Below are 23,244 nucleotides of genomic sequence, written 5' to 3' on the forward strand. Positions count from 1 at the left end.
GGAGAAATGAGTCAAACTAACATGTCAGGATGGCCAAGAGTGTTGAAATGAGTTGGGTTTAAAAAGTGAGAAATACATACATTGAAGCTTCCTTAAGAGCAACGGTGATCCAGGAGCTGAGCAGCCCGTCTGACGTAACGTGACGACAATCGAGTGAAGAAATCAAGCAGTTTACACTTAACATCCCGAGCATTATAAATAATTAAAATATCTAAAAGATTAAATAAGAGATTCTCTGAGTGATTGCCATCTGATCCAGCCGGATGGCATGTGCAAATAAACACCAATGAATGTCCAACTCCTCACATCCCGGGAAATCCTCACATCTCAAACATGATTGGGTTTCTGTGAATGATGCAACAAGACAAAAACACAACAGTTTATCTTACCCCATTAATGATGCATAGGTGAGGAAGGACACTCCAAGAGTCCCTCTTTAAACAAGGTTTGTGTGTTCTGGAGTCTTTTGCTTCCAATTCAAGAGTTTTTTGTGAGATATGTGGATTTCCTGAGACACTCTCATGGCTCCACTACAACAGCAAATGAAGGGAAAACCATGACCGGGACATCAAACATTACAGAGTGTTGAAGTAGCAGGAAAAAAAGCACAAATGTGAAATAAAAGCCAGGTTAAGTTGTTAAAATAAAAGTAGCTTTTAAAGCGAGAGGAAGAACTGAGTTCATAGGTTTCATTGTTTTGTCAACATTTTTCCATAATCATCAGTCCCTTGAAAGAAAGTCCTCCTCCTCCTCCATCCAACCAAAACTCAACCTTTAACAGATGCAGACACATCGCTGAATGAGAAACTGGCAAATGTTACAAAGTAGAATAATACGGAAGACCAAAACCTTTCCCAGCTGATAAAAATTGATTTGGAAAGATCAAATAGAAAACACTGACCATCGCAGAGAGAGGATGATGCCCAGAATCTATAAAAAACAGCAAACACACAGGCAGCAAGTGCTTCAAATGATCCCATCCACATTAGGGCCTGTAGTGATTATATACACACAACGTCAATATTGTTTCCAATATCTTATGATTAAAATATTCCTTACAGAGCCACAGCAGCTTATCCATAGCCTCTCCTGTTCCAGTGGAGGGTACAGGGTTGGATTTGAATAATCTGTTAGTGGCGAATTTATCAAGCCTGTCTATGAGCAGCAACACAATGTCTGTAGAAATATTGCAATATCTTGAAAATAAAATGTACCAGTCATTTGTGCAACATGTTCAGCATTTTTTTGACGGTATATACAGAGATGCATTGTGTAACTGTGCATGTTGCATATGCTACACAGGGCTAGAGCTGGCTCTGACAGAAAGAAAAAGAGAAGGGGGGGGAAACAATCGGGAGCTAGTACAGTCAGGGCTCTGATTTAACAACGTGTGTGTATCCTAGTCCAATTATGCTTCCCAAACCATGGATAATCCCTGTGCAACATACAGCTGAGCTCAAATTAAATATAGTCATATTCATAACCGTGAGATCAAATGAACCAATCAGAATGCCATCTATAGCGTTCCCTTTAGGGGCAGGGATGCTGGCACTTTGGTGCATTGCTTTTAAGATGACAGTACTGACAATGCCTTCAGGAAACAACTCCATTTACTTTACAGGTTTTATGAAATTTAAGAGCCACTCCCAGCTGTCAATGGGAGAGAGGCAGGATACAACCCGCACAGGGTGACAGATCACCTGGAAGTGAAACAGATCCACTAACACACACAAGTAAAGTTACGACTGGCAGAGATCAGGAGCAAAGACACCTGCTGTGAAGTTCACCTGTCTGAGGTGAGGTTTTTTCTATCCGACATGATGGGAGTCACTTGTTAAGTAAATGAAATCACTGTACCGTTTTATAGAGGCATATAATAATTCTGCTCTTTTAAAATGCCAACATATTTGCCATTTGAACCACCCGGGCTTTAAAACTGGAAAAGACACTGGTGATTTCCTGGGTGTAAAACAGGGCCCTTAGTCTCCCCGGCCAAGCACCTCAATGTAAACCCAATGCTGCTAATCGTACAGAAAGAGGAACTAAAGACCGTATCACAAATGATAAAAAGTTCTCCTGTAACCGCTCACTGCAAACACTTCAGCTCAAATCACAGATATCAAATACAGGTCAAAATGTTTTTCTCTATAGAACAGTTCTGATACTCATGTTTTCCATTAGCAGCTGAGTTAAGATGATAGCAGAAAGGACCTTTTCAGCACTATTCATGAGGAACATACCCCAAGGAACATAGCCCAATTCACACAGACTGATGCTTTACAATATATAGTCCAAACATTCAATCAAAAGAATTAAGACATGATGATTTCATTCAAAGTTGAGAATCAATGATTTGTTCATTTTTTTTCAATTTCCACTTGCATTAAAAAGACAAAATTAATTAAAAAAAAAAAAAAACAGTGAGAAGACAACATCGTGGTTGCAGCAGTTTGTAAAACATTCCCACAGGATCTCTGCTCATTTGTGCATCGTGTATGGTGAGAGCATTCATGTGTTTCAGAGTTAAAAACTTTACATGAATTTGATTTTTTCTTTTGTTTTTTAGTTTTTATGCCTCACAGTAGCAGCTGCTGTTGTTGATGCTGCTGCTTTTCTTTTCTTTTTTTTAAATTCTGTTGTCCTGTGTGAAGTCATGGTTCATTTCTCAAACTAACGACTGAATTCTCCGAATCACAGCTCTCACAAGCCCGTACCTCTGACCCGTGAAGATCTGTGACCTATTGATTGTGGACATTTCTGAGAAAGCGGCAGGACAGTCCTTTGTCTTCGGTTCATTTTACAGTCTCGTCGCTTTGTGCCAGTTTCCCTTCAAAAGAAGTACTGTAATGTGATGCCGGGTCTCCCAGTGAATCTTGCAGTTTCATTTGCAGAGAATCAAAAATAGGCTTGAAAAAGGCCAGCTGTGTGTGATAAACTGTAGATGCTCAGTTAAGAATACTCCACGCTGCAGTGGGGACTTTCGCCACTGCCTGGCACCACTACCTAAGAAAATAATGTCCCAGGAAGAAGTAGGAAGTAAAGATATCTGCACAGACGATGCCAGAGGTTTTATATTGACGACAAACTGTTTTCTGCTACGATCCCAGAGCAAACCAGTGCTGGACTTGAGCGATCCCGCGTTGTATCTGGTCAAAGTAAAAGTCTGCATTTTTGGAGAAGTCCTGACAGACGGAGGACTGAGCGTTGCCCAACGCGCAGTAAAGGGCAGTGCCGCCGACGCTGATCACTACGGTAACCAGACAGAGGAGGACAAGAAGCAGACAGGAGTCTCCACTGCCAACGTCTAGGAAGAGAAACACAGAGGGGGTCAGATAGAGGCAGGGAACACGGGACTGGCTTCAGATGAGTGTCGTCACAGAGGACTGAAAACACAACCATACCGTGCTCGTAGCCTTCGTCGGGAACTTTGAAGCGGACGCGTCTCTTGGCAGTGGGTTTTTCGGGTCGGGATTCTGACCTGGCAGATATGCTTAAGTTCTCTGTACAAATGCTTCGCTTCTTCAATATGGAGGTCAGGCCAGAGGCAGGAGATACCTGTGGAGGAATACAAAAAGCACTTTACACCATTCAACACACATAAGTCTAATTAGAAGTCTTTTTTTCCATAAATAGGTTTCATTTGAATCACTTCTTCATCAAACTAAGATGGAATTTTGCAGGCAGAGAATATAGAACAAATGATCCTTTACAGAGCGAACCCTTGGTGGCTCTGTCCAGCAGGTGGCACACTGTCAGCACCAGGAAACTCTGGATCTATGCCCCCTTTAACAAACTGTCACCCCATACCTATTGAGCTATGAAGTACAAATGGTTATATGTATTAATAATTACAGGACAGATTAGTAATTAATGAGATTTTGGTGAACTATCACATTCAGTAATATTTGTACAAATGATCACATCATTAAAATTCAAAAACACCGTGAGTCAAACGGCTTACATTGTTGATCTGAATCACAGAGAACCAAACCAAGCGGTGAAAACAAATTCCCTCAACATCTCCAAAGCAGTACGTCTCTGGTTGCTCCATACTGTGTTCTTTTAAAATTGAAGAGTGAATACGAAAGTAGCTTTCACATCTACGGATCCATAGCGGCTATAACAGTAATGGTTGGATAATCCCATTAGAGTTGATTCGGCATGGCGACCTGCTGTCTGTCAGACGCACCACATCAGCAGATACCAAAAGGACAATGACATCTAACTGCCAAGTGAAGTTACAAAGAACAAGTGAAGCTCTTTTGAGGTGATTTCTATTCAATATATGTGGGAAAAGCAAAATTAGCCCTATTTATTTAAAAAAATGTTCGTGAAGAGTCAGATGACGTGCACACCTCCTCTACAGTGATGAGCTTGGCCATTTCGTCCAGCGTGGGAGCTTCTCTGATGATGCGAGCTTGGTCTTCTTCATAATCCTCATATTCCTCTTCGTCCTCCTTCTCCTCTGCCTCTGGTTCCTGCTGCTTCATATCAGCCTCCTGAGGGAGATGCACTTCCTGGACCAGGCCGGGTTTACTGCTTTCCTACAGTGATGATGTAATGTAGTTATCAGCTGCTTATCAATACCATATCAATCCTTTTCTTTCACTCTGCTGGACTGTTGTAAACACCTCTCAAGCTAAGACTGCTGTTGGTATTTTTGGCTGTTTTTCTTTCATTAAAAACACAATCAAATGTAATCAAATGAAATTTAAAAAACATTTTGTGTTTCGAGAAGCCAGAGTTAAAAAAAAGGTTAAAAAAAAATCGAGACTGAGCGAAAGGCATAATGCTAACCTAAACTGGAGAGAAAAACAAATATATGGCTGTGTACTGAGTGACAGTGTAAGAGAAAACAGCTTTTAGAAGATAATTGCAGCAGACAACCCACAAATTATGTTAATTTGCTTGGGCCTGTTTTTGAAACATATTCTATAAAAAACATCCTTCAAGCTAAACACACAGCATCTTACATAGCGTGATAAAGTAGGATATCTACCTGTGTCTCTTGGCAGAGCTGGGTCTCCTTGTATAGATTCTCCTGAGTTAAGGTATCCTGGTGCAGTGGTTGGACTCTGACCGCTGTACTACTGCCCAAAGTCTCCACCGGTAAAGCTTCCTGCACAACTAAACACTCTCCGTCCTCCTGGTTCTCCTCTTCCCCTTCCTCCTCGCCCTCATCTTCCATCTCCAAAGCCTCTTCTGCCTCCTCCACGTCCCTCTCTTCCTCCGACTTTACCTCCTTTTCTTGTGCCGGATCTAAATCTTGTCCCTGCTGCTCTGCAGGCACGGACTGATCCATTTCTCCAGTTGTACGGGGGTGCAGCCCATTTCCTACGACTGCAGTAGTGTGTCCCACCCCTCCTTCTGCCTCGTCTCCCTCCTGGTCGGTGGGCTGCTTGTTGGCCTGTGGAGACTCATCAACACCGTCTGGGTCGTTCCTCTCAGTTTCTAGAGCATTTAGATTTTCCGGAAAATCAGCGGAGGGCGTGACTGGACAAGATGCATCTTCCACTCTCTGCTTCATCACTCCTTCCATCTGATTGGCTGGACAGAGACATTAAACATTATAAAGCAGGACATAAAGGACAGATTGCTCAGGAGAAAGGAGAAAACATTTTGTCAGGTTCACATTCTGCACTAATCAGGCTTTTTGACTGCTTTTCTATTTACAAAATGTGACTGGAGTCTCTTCAGTCTTCTGTATTTAATACCTAAAATAATAAAAGTATCAAGACAAACTGCAGACCACCACAGGAGAGTAAAGGAAGAAAACTACAATAAGAAGAATCAGAAACATGAAAACAGTTTAATGTATATGGTCGATGGAAGAGTATCATATTCTACTTTTAAATGAGACTGAAAATCCTTCAGAACCTTCAGTGAGGATGGAGGAGTTACGCTACAAACAATTTGGACTGGAACAGCTTTTCTTTTATCTGCCAACTATTCCTTATCCTCACAGTTCTTCATATTTCTGACAGCAGGAAAAAATTATATGCACAATCCGTTTACTGCTCATGCCTCTATAACTCAACTATATTAGCCATTTCTACAAGTATGCAAAAAATGTATTCTAATATTTCAATTATCAGGTAATGTTGTCTTGGTTAACCATCCATAAAATGCATAATGACAGTGCTTCTGCTTGCATGAACATATGACCTGCTGTCTCGATGGTAGCATTTATATATAAGGGGGGGTTGGGATTGCACTATGTGAATAGGAGGATTCCAAAAGTAATGCTTGACAAAGTAGTGGATGTGTGTGTCTGGCGTGTGCTGAAATATTATTTCAGCAAAAGTTCAAACTTGCAGACAATCATGGAATAATCTTAAACTTTGCTCTGAATTCTTCTCATGACTGTCAATAAAGGCCGACAGTAACAGGGTAGTTTATTTCTGTTCCTGAGCATGGTGACTTACAAAGAATATTTACACTATTTTATAACCAAACAGCTTTGATTCACTCACCTGAGGAACATGAAGGCACTGCACTACCTTCTTCAAACGTATCTCTCAAAAGGTCCCAAGATGTACACTGTGCACACATAAATAAAGTATTACAATACATCAACACTGTCGCACAGAATAAGCAAAGTTCCAAATTCAATAAATACTTTAAACCAAAAAATACAAATATGAGAGTAAGTCACTTAAATACAGACCACAGTGAGTCTGCTTTATCACACATTAAGCACATTGTTTTTCTGACATTTACACACACAAATTAGAAATACATTACCTCAGCATCTTCTGTCCTCGGTCTAAAAAAAGAAGGAAGGAACAGGAGTTTTAACAGTTTCAGCAAATGAAGAAGCAAAAGATGACTGACTCTTTTCTACTCACCAATCTAATATTAGCCTCTGTGTGTGTGTGTGTGTGTGTGTGTGTGTGTGTGTGTGTGTGTGTGTTGAGCAAAGTGAAACCTTAGCAGTGTGAAGGCTCAAATGTCTGAAAATGCAGCCACAGCAGGCAGGGTCCATATGCTCCCACCATCACTGCTCCACACACAAAGTACACATGCTAAAAGTTCTACAAACCGCTGCACATGTGTGTGTGTGTGTGTGTGTGTGTGTGTGTGTGTGTGTGTGTGTGTGTGTGTGTGTGTGTGTGTGTGTGTCAGCTGAGTGGAATGTTACAGAATGTGCAGGTGTGCACGGTGTCCTACAGTGGGAGACAGGCAGGTGGAGGACTCCTTATCAGCCTGTGCCAGAATCTTTGCAGAAGGAAATGAATACTGAGCTTGAGACGTGACTCCAGGCCAGTAATGACAGATCTACTCTGGAGGACATTATAAATCACATAGAATGTCTCAAAACAACCTTCCATCTTTCAGAAAAGCTAAAAATATAACTCTCAATAAGCGCAACAAGGCAAAAGAAATAAGCATGATGTATCATCAGAGTTCATGCACATGTACGTACTTGCTCTCAAAAATACAGACTGACCGTGTGTGTGTCTGGCAAATGTGTTTGAGAGAATCCAGTTGTTTGGTTTCCAAGCCAAAGGATGTCTTTTCACACCGACTCTCTGAAAAAGATACAAAACAGAGATAAGTTTTAAAAGCATACTTCATCTGTGGGAAAGCTCACCTCTAGGAAACAACTCCTGGCAGACCCGTAAACCTAAAGATTAACTGTTATTATTTGGTAAATAAAACTGCTCCAGTCTCAATAAAATCCTACAATACTCACGTTAAACTAGCTGGAAATATAAATGTCTGATAACCAGAAGATGTTGGAAATTTTGCAGTTATGAAAATCAACGGGCAAAAAAATCGCTAACCATAATGAGGCATATTTTATAATTTATGGCTGAAAATGTTTTACTTAAATTAATATTTTAGGTTATACAATATTCAAACATGTGACTTATATATTTGTAGTATATCTGACACACAGAAGGTTTCAAAACACTCTAATACAGTTCTACTACAGTTCATGTGCTCCATGCAAATGATCACAATCACCAATTTTTTTTTTTTGTTTTCAAAATTTTAAAATAAAGTAATAATTAGGTCCAGAGCTGTTTGGCCAAAGTAAAAGGACAAATCATATAAGCATATTATCATGGGAAGTTTAAAGCAGTCAGAATACTTCACCATCATTTTAACAAATCTCGATTTCTTACACAAGGAGCGTATCTCAGCTCTGAGGAACACAATTTATTTTGTCACTATAAATAACCTTAAAAAACAATTAAGTTTGGGAGAAATAAGGACGTTAACACTCAGGGAAACTTCCACAATTAAAAGTTAATCTACAACAAGAGACATGTGACGGATGTGAACACTGTGTTAGGTTCGGCTTCTGCTGTGACAATCTGGAGTCATGTTATGCTGGAAAGTTATGCTCTTTGGCAGTGATTAACATATTAAAGACTACTGAACCTGCGTACGTACACTTTGAACAATAGTGTATATTCTAGTTGTTTAATTTTCTGATGCATTGCATTGTTAAAACCACTGTTGATAAATGTTTACTCCTTTACGTACATTTAACATGCACCGACAACAACACTGACTTGTTGTGTTTTTCTGTGCCGTGCCTTACCCCACTGCTCCTGAAGAGCCTTCAGGTTGTCCAGAACTCTCTGGTGATAGAGTTTCTCTAGCTGGATGCACCATAATGCCCGCTGGTCTGGATGTCACAGGTTAAGAAATACTCAAGTAAAAAACACACACTGCACAAGAACACATACAGAAATGTTCTGAAGCTAAAAAGAAAAACTAAACAAAGCTCTGAGTTTCCATTCACTAACAACTATAGCTGACAAGAGTAAAAGCTGAGAAAAATGGAATTTGAGAAGAAAGGGAGGAAGTCAGGGAAGAGGACAGAGCACAAGGCCAGTGGAGATAGAGGGGGAGAAGCACTCCAGGATGGAGACTCATGTTTATGGATATGAGCAGCAAAAACACAATCCCTCTTTGACATGGCTCAATGCATTCTCCTTCTCTGTCCAACACTCTGTATATGCATCACAGAGCTGAAGTTTTCCTTTCATTTAACTGTTTCACTTACTCTCGCTCGCTCTGTTTTTCTTTTATCAACCTTCTGATTCTTTCACTGTCTTCTCTTCATCGTCAGGCATTTCTAATGCTTCACCACATACGTTTTATCTTTCTGAAGTTCACATATTTAAGTGAATTTCTATAGGTATGCCAGGAATGTTTGCATTGCTATGATCTGTACAGAATTATTTCTTTGTGAAAATGGTTTAATGCATTCTGCAAAATCATATTTACAGAAAAAAACATTTTATATTCAAAATAAAGTTCAGCACAGCAGGGATATGTTGACTCCCTGCTGTTAATTCAAACTCTGCCGATCCCATGATCTGTCCTGATAAGACTGAACTGTTGTGGCGATACCTGCAGCTTGCCGTCAAAGCAGACTGAAGTTTTAATCCAGGTACAACTCTTTCCTCTTCTTTTCTTTTAGTGAGCCTCGGAGGAAGAACAAGCTTGGCAAAATAAGTTAAAATAAAAACAGGAGCAAGGATACAGTCTTGGTGGTGGACAAAGGCCTCAGCGATCTGCGGAGAAAAAGAGTGATTACAACTTGGAAAATGCACGAGTGCGTTTGCCTCTTCAGCTGTCACAGAGGGGATCAGGGAAACTTCCTCTGGAGGGGTTTAAAATCAAACCGAGACTAATCCTCATGCGTGGCAGTTCCTCAACACGACACGAGGTCTGTCCATATGCAAAACTTCAAAAGAAGAGGTACGGAACACCCGACTGCACAAAGCTGACAGTGAGTAACTGTACTGCTGCTTCAGCAGCTCCTGTAACCATTAACCAGACGGAGGAAAAACACAATCTGATCCACGGACACGACGCAGGCCGCAAACTGCTCCATCAGGAGCATTCAGGACGGACACGGGGGAAAGGACAGCGAGAGTGAAAAGAAAGACCACGGGGAGGGAAGACGAGAGACCGCGGTGGACACTCTACCTCTTTTCAGCAAGTGTCGCTTTCACGTTGTTCAGCTGATCGCAGAACAAGAGAGGAGTGTGTGAGAGAGAGAGGGAGGGGGCGGGCGAGAGAGAGAGAGGGGAGGAGGAAAGTGGAGGGTAAGGTTCTCGCATTTCTAATCAGATGAAGAGTGGTGACGACTGACTGACCTTTCTGGGGAACTGTGCCAACGTGGTGCAGGTGCAAAGTCGCAAACTTTTTTTGCTCACACATCATTTATAGCAGAGAAATTCTCACATGCGCTAAAATGACTGTCTAACTATTTTTTTTTTCAGTTATTTTCTTTCCAAAATATCTCACCATCATGAAACCTGAAATTGATGCATTAGTTCCTAATCTGTTTCTCATTTCTGACCATTGAAATTAAAGCTGGAGACACATTTTCTTGGTAAGACATTTGAGACATGGTGCGTCTGTCTCTTTGCTGCAGACTGCCGCCTCACCAGACTTCAGTAAAGTCACTTTTTCTTGATCACACACATTGTTCTTCCTCTCCTGTCTTTAGTTCAGCTATAAATAGATACAGTAAGTGCACAGTCACGGTCAGAAAGTGTCACAAATATTTCCTGAAGTCAACAAAGCTGAATACAAACAAAGATTTAAAAAAAACTCTAATGCTTTTCGTCCGTATACTGTCAACGCCAAGCACTTATCTTTAACTCGTGAGGAGTCAAACAGCTTCTATCTGATCACATCAGTGCAGTTTTAAAGCAGGACCGTTGTGAGGAGCTGCCGTCTTCACTCATTCTCACCTGTTTGCCTGCGAGTCAGCATCAGTCAGGTGTGCTTGATAAATCAACGTGACACAAGTATTCACACACCCCAAAACTGACGTGTTCAGTCATGCAGGTCTGGATGTGGGAGAACATCGAGCACAAAACGACTGGTGTGTGTGTGTGTGTGTGTGTGTGTGTGTGTGTGTGTGTGTGTGTGTGTGTGTGTGTGTGTGTGTGTGTGTGTGTGTGTGTGTGTGTGTGCAGATGCTGAAAACACCCATGCCTGAAGGGACAGTGAGCTGTTCTGATTATAAGGTTGAGGGGGCAACTGGGCTCTAATAACTAGTGTGAGAGAAACTGTTAGAGAAGAAAAAAGACAAAATCCAGGTAACCACTAAAATAAGAGCATGTGTTGAAATGAATTCCTGACAGATTACCTGGTGGAGGTGCTGTGGGAGGTGGGAGTCGTCTCCTCTCTGGGTCAGCTGCTCCAGAGACTCCAGCAGAGCCGGGCTTGACAGGGGCTCTGTGGTGCAGGGGGAAACTGAGGGGCAAGTATTTTCCCAATTTGAGGATGCAGGTCCTGTCGTGACAGGAGGAGCTCCGGTGGTGGAGGTGGGCTCTTCTGCTGCCGAGGCCACAGGTCCTGCATAAGAACTGGCAGACCCTTGACTGCAAGGCTCTGCGGATGAGGTAAGCTGTGTGGTTGTGGAGTCTGTTGTTTTTGCTTTCCTGTCAGTGGCCTCTGGGACACAAGACGCCAATGTTCCAGTTTGAGAAGCAGACTCTGCAGGCCCCGTGGTGACGGCAGGCCCCCGTGTGCAGGGACCGGGCTCTGTGGGAGAGGCACCTGGTCTCGTGCTGGAGGTGTGCGCTTCAGCATCACGCTGGCTGTGCTCCACTGGGGAGACCACTGGAGTCACGGGGGATGTGGGCTCTGGGCTGGTTCCAGGGCTGCAAGCACAGGAAGTCTCCAAAAGGCTGCCTGAGGAGATTAACAAAGACAGAATGAAATTAATATATGTGCAAAGGCGTAGGCATGATGAATACACAGATGTACGAAGTATGTACAAACCACGCTTTCCACATTATTACTTTTTAAAAGAATTCCACTCTGGGATCAACAAGCATTTCTATTCTATTCTATCCAGTAATGAACGGCATTGGTCACAAACACTTCTGACTTGGTGGCAGGGGTTCTCTGGGTATCCTGGGCTGCAACTCAAAGATATGTAAGGGAGTTTAATTATTGATTTTCCATTGCTCATCTGTGTGGCAGTGCTGTTAGTTCGTTTTACTGTATTTGCCCTGCGATGCGAGTGTGTGTGTACTCTGACTTCCTCTCGTACAGCTGGGATCGGCTTTAACGCCCAGTGACTGAGCTGATGAAGAGGCAGACGATGGACGTCCTCAAGCAAAACCTTTCTCATCCACAAGTGAGAGATGGGAGCACGCATCACACACACACAATAATTACATGTTTTACAAGATGATAATATACAGTATTTCCCTGCCTGTGACGTCAATGTATGATCACTGTCCAGCCTTTGAACTGATTACACATCCTAAATGTAAATATTTGAACGGTGCCAAGCCAACATTTTAAATGGAGCTCCTATTTGACTTGAATTCAAAAGTTAATCATTAAGCTCTAGTCTGGTTTTATTTTTGTTTTGAAACCACAATGCGACAGATTGTGTGGTTTTATAAATCCAGAGATTACAGCATACATCGCAAACCCAAAGCAATCTCGTATTTAAAACAAACATAAGCCGTGCACTGGCATTACACCTGGACTTATAGTCCAATAATGTTGTCACTATGAGTTTTTAGTTTCTTTGGTTTTCTTTTCTAGTTACATTTTCCTTCCCTTTATCGAATAAATATTCTACTCAACGCAGCTACACTTCACCCGACCGAGCCTCCTCTTCTCTGTCTTTCTGGAGTTTCAGGCATGTGATCAAAAATAACAGCATTACCCTCACCAGAATGACCTCCAACATGCTGACCATTCAAAATGCACTAACAGCATCGCAGTGGTGACCGAGCCAGACCGTGGCCCTTGAGGCGATGGCACATTTTGGAATGAAACGGTTGTTTGGGGAAAGTTACATCATTGGAAAATTATTTTAAACAGAAAGTCCAAGTGTCGTTTGAGCGGTCTACTTTCCAAACAGTCAACTTATACATTAACTATCGAACCTGGTATCTGCATGTGAGGCTGGCAAATACTGTCTTGAAGATTTTCTGTAAATAAACTGAGCTCTTTTAACTCTTCATTTTGCTTTTTTGTTGTCATTACTCTTCAATTATGAGTGTGTTTTGTTTTATTTACCGTGCACCACCTGGACCTCAATATCTGCTTTTTATTGTTGATATACACACACACACACACACACATATATATATATATATATATATATATATATATATATATATATATATATATATATATATATATATATATATATATATATATATATATACATATATATACACACACACACACACACGCACACACATACATATATATATTTGTGCTGTCAAATTTAATCACATTAATTGCAATAAATTAATGGAGGGCTGACAGTGATAAACTTTTTTAAATTGCAATTAGGGTTAGGAAAACTAATTTTACTTTCATGGAGACATTATTTTCTTCATCCCTGTGCAGTACAGGTGAATTATGAGGATTAGATTCTTCATTTGAGCTTGGGAAAAAAAAAAAAAAAAAAAAAAACTACTGTGGTTTCAACACCAAAACAGAAAATGGGATTGACCTTCCTTTGAGCGTCTCAACTTTAAAAATGTTGGATGGTTCAAATTCCACATTTATGAGTGTTTTCTGTTGTGAGACTGCTCTAGTGAAGCTATAAGATTCAGATAAAGCCATTTTTGTGCATAAAATGGGTGATTTTGTGTGTTGATTTCAAGTTCAAAAATGATGCGATGAGTTAAAACTAATTAGTAAAAAAAAAAAGGAAATCGATTCACAACAATATATATACATAAATTGGTGCTACAGTGTCTCTGTATGTGACCCAGATTATGATGGAGTGAATGTGTATGCTTAATGCTGCTAAATTCAAACAAGAGAGCAGCACAAACACTCCGAATTACTCCACCATTATTGTGGATCAACTCAAACATGTGAAAAACTATCAACTCCGAGTGCGGTTTGAATTTGAAGATCTCAACATTTTAGAAACGAGTTTTCCCCCATTTACACAGAGTCAAAAAACAATTATTAAACCAAAAAGTAAGTGGAAAAATCAGGTAAAAATAAATTTTCTTGACTGTTAAAGCAGTGAAACAAGTTTCTTTCGCCAGTCGAGTGAATGCGCCTCTTACCAGTTTCTGAATATGAGGAGTCGGTCATGGGAGTGTCTGGAGAATGGCATCGAATCAGAGAACCCGACTCTTCTGATTCGTCCTCCTCTTTCATCACTTCGTCAGTGTCTTCCTCCTCATCTTCATCTCTGCTTTGTCCTTTGTCTGTCTTGTCTAACTGTTTGACCTCCTCCTCCTCCTCCTCCTCCTTGCCATTGTTGTTGAGGCTGGATTTTTGGATCAGGCCACACCTTTCTCCCTCTTCATATTGCAAAGGAGAGAGCGTCTGTGCGAGAGCGTTCGCTTCGTTCAGGTTTCGAGTTTGGGCGGCGGGAGTTTCAGGGGCGGGCGAGTTATCACAAAGTTCATCCGGAGCAACGCGACCCTGTGACATCTCTCTGGCCCCCGTTTCAAGCTGGCCTGAAGGTGAAAGACAAAATCAATCAAGAATTGAAAGTATAATAGAATTATCAAAGTTAGTACATCAAATAACTAATGCAAAGTATAAAGGTCATTCTATGAAGGTCAGTCGTTGACGCAATATTTACAGATTAAACTCTCAGCTGAAACTTGAGACAACGTCTCACATGCAGAGGAAAAAAAAAAAAAAAAAAACACCACGGTATTTGACTTGGGAAAATGTTTGAATTTACCACCATGATCCATTGGGCGCCCCTCTATCACCGCTGAACTTTCAGCTCGAGGGTCGGTGCGGCTGGTTAGTGGAGCCCTCTTCAGCAGCCTCCTGCAGAGATAAGGAGAACAGGACAGAGAACAGGCTGGTATGAAAGACGAGAGTATGACAAACATCGAGGCAGCTCAGTCTGGAGTGAGAGTGTCAAAGGAAAGGGTAAGAAAAACGAGTTTAGCATCATTCCCAACCTGTCAAACAAACCCTCGAGGTAACAGAGATAATAAAAAAACTTTCTTGTATAGGATGCAGCATGTGTATCAACAGCAACTGAACATCTGCAAAAACACAAAGCCAATGCGGTCATGAATGCAGTGATTAAATAACTGAGGGATTAAGACCAGATCTGAGACATAGACCTGAACCTGGATGACACAGAGTTTCACTAAAAGACACTAAAGCCTCTGTACAAGTCCTAAACTTGCCAAACCTAACCGAAAACACCTCACTGCAAAGGGTAGGGTGAGCAGATGTGTATGAGCAGCCGTTAAAATTTCTTGTTGTAAACAAGTGAAGACGTGCTTTAAAAGTCATTATTGAAGGTTTGAGTTGGAGAGGATTAAGATTTAAAAGTCTGAGTCTGAGATGTTAAATGAAGGACAAGATAAATATCTAAAAGATATTACAGCTTTTAGAAGTTATCAAAGATTATATTACTTTATTGTTTTAGTATTTATGATCTGGGAAGAGCAGCAGCAGTAACATTTACAATACTAGGAAAACACTTGGAGAGCACAGACCTCTGCCAAACAGCACCCTCCTCACCCCCCACCCCACCCCCTACCCACCCACCCCCACATTCCTTTTCACTCCCAAAATCTAACCACTTGCCCCTGGCACCATTTAGGAGTTTTCCTGAAAATTTCAACATAATCCATCCATAACTTTTTGAGTTATGTTGCTAAACAGACGAACAGACAAACAAACCCCACTGAGAACAATGAGTATGAAAGATGCATTTTCCATATTTATCACATCTATTAATATTCAAAAGACAAGCATCATGAAATCAATCACATTTACAGTATAATGCAAAAGCAATAACACAGCAAAGTATATATATTGATCAATGACATTTTTCTGACAGAGTGAGCAATACTAGCTTCCCAGAGATAAAATTCACTGCAGAACAATCAGCGCTGGTTCACTGGATTTGGAAAATCATATGCTGCAAACCAGAGTTGCACAACAGCACTTTCAATGGTTTTACTCCTTTATGTCACTCATGTATCTACATGTAACAAAGACGAGAACAGCCAATGCTTCAGGAATCACATGCAAGTTCCTCTCAAACAATCTTTAGACACTACTGATAACAAACAAAGTCAAAATAATAAGTCTTTACAAAGATCAATATTTTTCCAGTACAATGGTGCCGTCTACACAACAGTCATTTAACGTACAAAACAAGTCTTCAAAAATTTGCAGGTATTGGATCTCACATGATGATAAAATCCTGAGTCCAAACACTCATTCAGGCTAATGACAGCCTATCTCACAGGAATAAGGCCGCCCCGGTTTCCTTCAGCTAATTGTTCATCCTGTAACCCTGTAATGCCCTGAAAGAACATTGAATCATTACAAAGAAAACCCTAATGCATAACTTTGAATTATTGTTTCATATATTTTTCCTAAACACTGAGGGCATATGTTTGATTTGTTTAAAAATGGGACAATACTATACAAAAGGAGTCTTTTTGTGCAATTACTATTTAATATATCATGAAGATAAACAGTCCCAGACCATGGAATGCGACTGTACAGCTTGTGCCACAGCAACCAGTGACCATCCATCCTCTCCTTTTTTGTGTGTGCCCTGCTCCACAGGGGACCATGAATAATAGAAGATGTGAGAATGGACAAAAGGAGAAAGGATTTCAGCCTAACTCAAAGGTGGAAGAACAAACAGACCCTGTTCCGCTGGAGGAGGCAAACTGAAACAGGCCAGTGTACAAAAAAAAACAACCCACATAAAGTGACACAAGCAGATACATAAGGAGCAGCCTATGAGCTACTTCACATCCAGAAGCCATATATCTAAAGAATTAGGAAATGACATGATGTAACTTCTGTAAACTGCATGCAGTGAGGCAGGCACAGGTGCTGCCTGATCAAAAACATAAGAGTTTGTATTTACCAGATTTGTTAACATGACCTAATGTTAACTAGTAAGTCAAAACACTGTCTGGCGACTGACTGACAGAAAACACATGTAGTGACAGCACAACATGAGTACACTGACTGTATGCACCCCGTGCTAACACCGACTTGGTTAACCTTGCCTGCTCAGTTTGATCATTTATATGACCCGAGCCGGATTTTAGTCCAGGTAAATTTGCATTATTAAGCTAAATTGGGCCGATCACAATCGCTGTGCCTCAATGGTGTTGATTTAACGTTATCCTTACAGAAGTAAACGATCGTTCTTTACCAACTCTCACGACAAACTACAGAGCTAAACACCAAACACGACTGCTAACTAGTTGAATGTGGATACCTAAAGCCTAGGTAACTAGTCGGTTACGGTTTCGTGTATGTTGCTATGAGGCTAACATAGCTAACACACGCTGAGTACAGTAAACACATCTGGCCACCAAACCGCCTATAACCTCTAAAATATCCGTCTTGGGTTGAGCCACTAAGCAGCAACCTTTAAATCGAACTGTAATTAAAGAAGGACAGAAAGAGTCAAACTGTACCTCCGGCTGGAAATGGATCGTTGAGCGGTAAAGACTGGGGCATCCGTCCGTCACCTATGTATCGATGGCTGGAGATGTTGTTGAGTGTTTAACCCGCAGACCGCCAGGGGTCGCTGCTGCGCCGCTGTCACCGGCCTGGCCGAGAAGGGTCTGTGGCTGCAGCAATGACCTCTGGCGCCATCTAGTGTCTCTTCATAGGTAGTACGTGAGGCACAGAAAGACGATACAGAAGGCACTAAATGACCATTAAAGTTCTCATTCGCAATGCCAAAACAGAAAAAAATCCAGAGTGAATACTTTTTACAAAATTAATTTTTTTACACACTTTTCTGTATTTGTCTTATGCAAATGCCATTTCAATTGTTCGGTGAATTCTGTGTACCCTCCTGGCACAATAGATGACCTTAAATTGGTTTTTATACCAATTATTGGTTTGAAGCCACAAAATATGACTTTATGGGCGCAATTCAAAGTTTTATTTCAGATGTCATGTCTAGGGCTAACATAACTACTATTTGATTAAATTAATTCTATTACTACTACCTCATAATTTCACCTTTCTCTATGTTATTAGTTTTTTGTGTTCTTGTTTATATTGATGATTTATGGACTAAATGCTGTCTGACTCTCTAAGTCCCAATTCTAGCCACCACACAGTGAGAACTCAGTGTCCCATTAGGGTGTTTCTAATGTATTGTTGTGGCAGACAGCGTAAAAAAAAATGAGTTTGTTGACATATTTTCAGTGTGGCTAGGCACTCGAGTCAATCCCAGCTAACTGTGGGTGAAATGAGAGAATGAACTTGGGCCAGCACCAATCCACCAAACAGAGGCAGACAAACACGCTGACATTGACATCTATGGGAAATTCTGTCTGTGTAATCACGTTTTGTGGACTGACTGAATGGGGGGGACTGAATAACAGGAAAATCTACTTGTGCATGGGAAAACATGAAAACGTCACAGGGAAAGGCTCTGCTGAGACTGGAATAAGTTAACTTCATACCAATTTTTATTGAGATTCTCCAGATGAAAAGCTAGATCGTGTAGGCCGTGCTCTTGGCTGCTTGGCACTGAAGAAAATGAAAAGGATTTTTAAGAGTCAAGTGCAGGAGTGCATGGAGTGACCACAAAGAGATACAGCACCTTCAACCCTAACCTACATACAATGATCACAAGTGATAAGTTGTCAAAGTGGGAAAAAAAAATTACAAAAAGGCACACAATTCACTATAAAGTTGATAGAAATTGTATGTCTCAAGGAACACTTTGTGTTTCCTTATCTTCTCCATGTACTTGCTCTGCAGACATTTAGTGCCACTCTGAAGTCCTCTGGACCGATGACCCGACCCGTTGGTGGAATCAGTTTGACTGAATGACATGACCTTTTTTTTTTTCTTCAAACCACATCAACAAAATATTGCATTGCCCAACTGTTTGTCAGTAAGTGATGCAAACTCCAGTTAACAAAAAATAGGCCTACAACAAACTCAAAGGTCAAAAAGTTGTGACAAACTTACAAATTACTTTAACAAAATGATTTATTATAATTTCATTTATAATACACAGACCATGGTTCATATTAATTTGTCATTGTTTCATTGCATGTTAAATAATTTAATATCTTACAGCATAAGTGTATGATACATTTGTTTATGTGCACATTGTGAAGCAGAGTTCAGTAAATCTATACATTTGACCTTTTATCCCCAACCCTCCCTCTGTGTATTCTCCAGGATCTCCTCATAAAGCCAGCTCTGTGTGAACTCCTGGCTCTTGTCCATCAGTTGGAAGAGCTGTAGATACTCCTCCGGATATACGTGACCCGTCAGTATGTCCTCCGCCAAGCCCATCTGTGACAACAGCTTACTCCCACTATCAGGAGACCAAAGGCTAAAAAGAAAAACACAGGAGATGTGAAATGAATGAGAGAAAAATGATCAGAAAATTACAATTACATTACTGAGCATGCTATGTCTTTAATATGACCTGTTTGATAGCGTCTTTACAATGTGCACACTACGTACTTCAGCCTATCGATGAGCTTGACCTTCCTCTTTGCCAAACACTGTTTCACCATCATCAGCAGAGTTGAAGCGTTGGAGGGAGTGAGGCCTGCAGAGAACAGATCAGCTCGTGGACGAAGGCGTACCAGGCACAGGTGGTCATTCGGAAGCTGAGGAGAAACCAAAATAAAACTAAGAATCGAGTGTTCATATTGGATTGAATGTTTTTAAAGCAGCTCTTTTCCTTACCCTGCCCTTGGAGCCAGGCGCACTCTGTCTTGAAGAAGCCACAAATGATTCCCAGGGCTCCTGCATAAAAGTCAAATAGGAGACTGATTGTAAAATATTTCACTGTCTAATCATTTTATTTATTTGTAAATTTATTTTTATTTTATTTTTAATTTATTTTATTTTCTGTAAAAGGCTGCCTAAAATATCAGCCTTCATTGTTTTAACACTGCAGCATGCTCCCGTCTCCATACTGTACCTTATGCAGGAGTTTAATTTCACAGGCCATCTGCCAGAGGACACTGAACGCTCGATAGTGCATCATGTCGCCAGGTCGGGCCGTCAGTTTCTGAAAAAGCAATAACTGTGTTTAGCATTTTATTATTTCAGCAAGATTAGAAATGCATGAGCTGACAAAAATAAGTCTGTGGCTGAGCGTTTAAGAATGAGCACAGCAACTCAGAGCAGATAACCACACTGGATGGATTGGATATGAACAGCTGCAACAAATAAAGTCAGATTGTGTTTGCTAAATGCAGCAGTTTCCAATCCTGGTCCTGTTGGGCCAATATCCTGCATGTTTTAGGTTTCTCCCAGTTGCATTACTTGCAATGACGGGCTCCTTATCGGAGTTTTTATATGCCCAATGATGATTTCATCATTACATTCAGGTGCAGCGAAAATCTAAAACATGCAGCGCACCCTAGGAGTCTATCTTTATTCGCAAACATTGACATTAATAAGGGGTTAATTTACCAGGTACTCCTTCTCGCTGATGAAGAGGTTGAGCTCTACTCTTCCATATCTGTAGACAGACAAACGCTCAAACAAAGCATAAACCATCTTCAGCAGCATGCCACGCTCATTACGCTGGGGTAGGATTCCAACCACTTTCACAGGAACGTCTACAAAGATGAAAACAGACAGACATAATTAAAACACACATTAAAGTAGGCATCCGTAGGCAGAGATTCAACCAAAAAGCAAAACAATCCTTAGAGTGCATGTGTGCATGAGGGTAATGTTTTTGAATCTGATGTTGTGTTTATATTTATATTGTAATGGAAATTTCTCATGTATGCATGCTTTGTTCTCATGTATGCATGCTACAGTTTTTTTTTCTCACCATCAGTCCAACTTGCTTCAGATATTCCAAGGTCAGTGAACAATTTGTCACTGAACATGACCGGAGGTTTCAGGTTACCACTGCCAATGGGATCTAATTTAAAATAGTTGCAGTGCACAACTTCTAGTTGACCATCAAGGAGACCTTCCAGCTCCTGCAGCAGGAAACAAAAATCATGTATCAGTACAGTCGCAACAAAAGGCCATGTTCTAGTTGGTAACATAACTTATGACCACTTTACAAGTAAGACTAAGAGACTGACAACTTCTTGGTTGGGTAAAAAAAAAAAAAAAACTCATCTCATGCTTGGAGATATTTTGATTACCTGTAGATCATGTAGGAAGGCTCTATCACCTTCAAGAGCCACAACTCTCTGAGCTCCAGCATTCAGCAATGTTCTGGTCAACACTCCAGGGCCTGAAAAGGACAAATGCAACCAAATATCCATGTTTTCTGTTATAAACTTCAGCCCAAAACCTATTTGTTTTGATCACGCAATGCAGGGTTGGATAGAAAACATGCCAATGAATAAATACATACCTGGGTTACAGTCAAAGATAACAGTTTTGGCATCATGTAGATCAGGCCCGAGATGCTGTGTTACCAGATCAGCCAAGCCGGGAGACACTATGAAGTGTCTCATTCTTTTGCAGGACTGAGCACGACGTATATTTTCTTCGATCTCACCAAGATCCAGGAAATCAAATCGACACAGAGGACGACACTGACCCTATAGAAAGAAAATAATGAGTCAAAAGAGTTTGTAACACATTCAAAACCACTGTCAAACTTTCTACATATATCTGTGATTTAACCATTACATAAAATGGTAGCTATTAATTTGCCTACATTGGTCTGCCAACAGGGAACAGAGAGCAAAATGAAAACACAAATTTCAACTTGGCTGAACTGCTTCACAATGAAGGGACATGCTGGATAAGTCATGGAATTTCATTATGTCCAAGACACAACTATAGTAATAAATCAATGCAATTTCCCAGCCAGCCTGACAGTAATAGTAATGAGCTAGGAGGAGCTGCAAAAAGGTGTCAATAAATATTCTTATACAATGACAGCGTAAAAGCAAAAACTCCTGCAGCTTCTATACTGTAGTAGTGCTGTTACCAATATAGTGTCTGGGATCAATACAGTTTTGAGAAACTGAAAGCAGACAAAGCCTAAAAGCAAACCATAAAATCCTCTCTAATGCAAGGCAGACTTTATAAAACTGCCAATCACTTTTATTTTGATAGTGTTCCCTAGTATTTGACTTTTCTCTGTTTGGGAAAGTATGAAATAAGACGGGGGTTGGCAACCTCTCTGATAGGCAAACTAGAGAGGCTCAAAGTAAAAAACAAGGCTTGAGACCTGCTGCAGGTGAAGATTAGAATTTAAATGAACAAAAGCTTGATACCTGTACAGCTACAGCAGACAGGTTTCTGTGAGTGAATGCAGAAGAGGGGGAAGTCCGCTCTGTTCGAGGCTGCTGGGTGTTTGGACCCAGTGAGGGCCGACCAGGACCCATAGAGAGGGAGTCCAGGCTGTAAGCCCTTCTGTGAAAAACTGTAACCCCTGGAACACAGAGCCCAGAGGGACAGACGGGGGCCAGCGCTGCCTTATGCAAACAAGATGGGCTTCTGATCGTCTGACAGCAACCAGAGCGAAGAAGGAGCTCCATTGCTCTGCAAATCTGAGTCGACATGGTGAACCAGTAGATGTAGTAGCACAGGATGAGGAGAGGGGAGGGAGACTGGGCTCTCCTTGAGAGGTCAAACTCTGAAGGAAACACGAAAAAGAAGAAAAACATTGAATAAGATTCACTACAATAACAGAGACGATCGATCACCAATTTAATGATTTACAAATGCATCAAATTTGTAAACAAACTTGTGTTTGCACATTATCCCTAGTGGCGCCTCGGTCTTCTGATAAAATGTGCCACGTGGAGAATTTAGACTGAAGCGAGTATGATGTATTACTCACGTCTGATTGAGGGAAAATATGTGTGGTGACTAAAGTTGGTACGATCTCCTCACATGCAAATGTAGTAAGAACAGCCCGTTCTATCAGCACGTGGGTAGGTGGGAGGTGACATCAAAGTTACATTACTTTATCTCAATAATTTCACTGCATACTTTAGCGTGAAAGCTCACAGACTTTCGGATTAAACATGTTTAACAGGCGTACGGGGGTTGCAGGATTTCAAACGAGCGTGGCTGCAGGATCGCAGGATAGCATCCGAATAGTTAGCCGACCAGCTAACCGTGTGCTAATGCCCCGCAAAACTAATACGTTCAACACGACTGTATTCCAGAAAACAGCATACATACCTCAAAGCAGAATATGTAAGGATTCCGAATGGGAAGACATGGGTGTATTCCCGCTTCCTGAAGCTTGTGCGATGGCCTCTAAGGGTCGGTGACATTGAGCATCCTGCTTACCCTCCGCACCATGTTTTCACCACTCTGCCGCAC

General features: G+C 41.1%; 2 protein-coding genes across 4 annotated transcripts; both read right to left on the reverse strand.

Annotated features, from left to right (window-relative positions):
* Nucleotides 1-937: 937 nt before the first annotated feature.
* On the reverse strand, nucleotides 938-17,477 carry cnsta (consortin, connexin sorting protein a). Of its 2 annotated transcripts, none has more exons than XM_030093318.1 (13): nucleotides 17,412-17,477; nucleotides 14,675-14,766; nucleotides 14,043-14,441; nucleotides 11,129-11,676; nucleotides 9,506-9,536; nucleotides 8,555-8,641; nucleotides 7,451-7,532; nucleotides 6,745-6,766; nucleotides 6,474-6,540; nucleotides 5,000-5,547; nucleotides 4,356-4,544; nucleotides 3,402-3,555; nucleotides 938-3,304 (listed from the first exon to the last, which is right to left on the reverse strand). In XM_030093318.1, the coding sequence occupies exons 2-13, from the start codon at nucleotides 14,685-14,687 to the stop codon at nucleotides 3,096-3,098; spliced, it is 2,349 nt and encodes a 782-aa protein (XP_029949178.1). In that variant the 5' UTR covers nucleotides 14,688-14,766; nucleotides 17,412-17,477; the 3' UTR covers nucleotides 938-3,095. The 2 variants fall into 2 exon arrangements, with proteins under 2 accessions (XP_029949178.1, XP_029949188.1); XM_030093328.1 differs by having other exon boundaries at nucleotides 14,678-14,766; nucleotides 17,412-17,475.
* Nucleotides 17,478-18,468: 991 nt separating this feature from the next.
* Nucleotides 18,469-23,243, reverse strand: tfb2m (transcription factor B2, mitochondrial). Of its 2 annotated transcripts, XM_030098730.1 has the most exons (10): nucleotides 23,101-23,243; nucleotides 22,185-22,544; nucleotides 21,311-21,500; nucleotides 21,096-21,187; nucleotides 20,771-20,924; nucleotides 20,401-20,549; nucleotides 19,904-19,993; nucleotides 19,666-19,725; nucleotides 19,438-19,586; nucleotides 18,470-19,303 (listed from the first exon to the last, which is right to left on the reverse strand). In XM_030098730.1, exons 2-10 carry the CDS (start codon nucleotides 22,470-22,472, stop codon nucleotides 19,114-19,116), a joined length of 1,362 nt encoding a protein of 453 aa, XP_029954590.1. In that variant the 5' UTR covers nucleotides 22,473-22,544; nucleotides 23,101-23,243; the 3' UTR covers nucleotides 18,470-19,113. The 2 variants fall into 2 exon arrangements, with proteins under 2 accessions (XP_029954597.1, XP_029954590.1); XM_030098737.1 differs by lacking the exon at nucleotides 23,101-23,243 and having other exon boundaries at nucleotides 18,469-19,303.
* Nucleotide 23,244: the final 1 nt, after the last annotated feature.

This window comes from Salarias fasciatus, chromosome 1 (assembly GCF_902148845.1).
Source record: "Salarias fasciatus chromosome 1, fSalaFa1.1, whole genome shotgun sequence".
NCBI lineage: Eukaryota > Metazoa > Chordata > Actinopteri > Blenniiformes > Blenniidae > Salarias > Salarias fasciatus.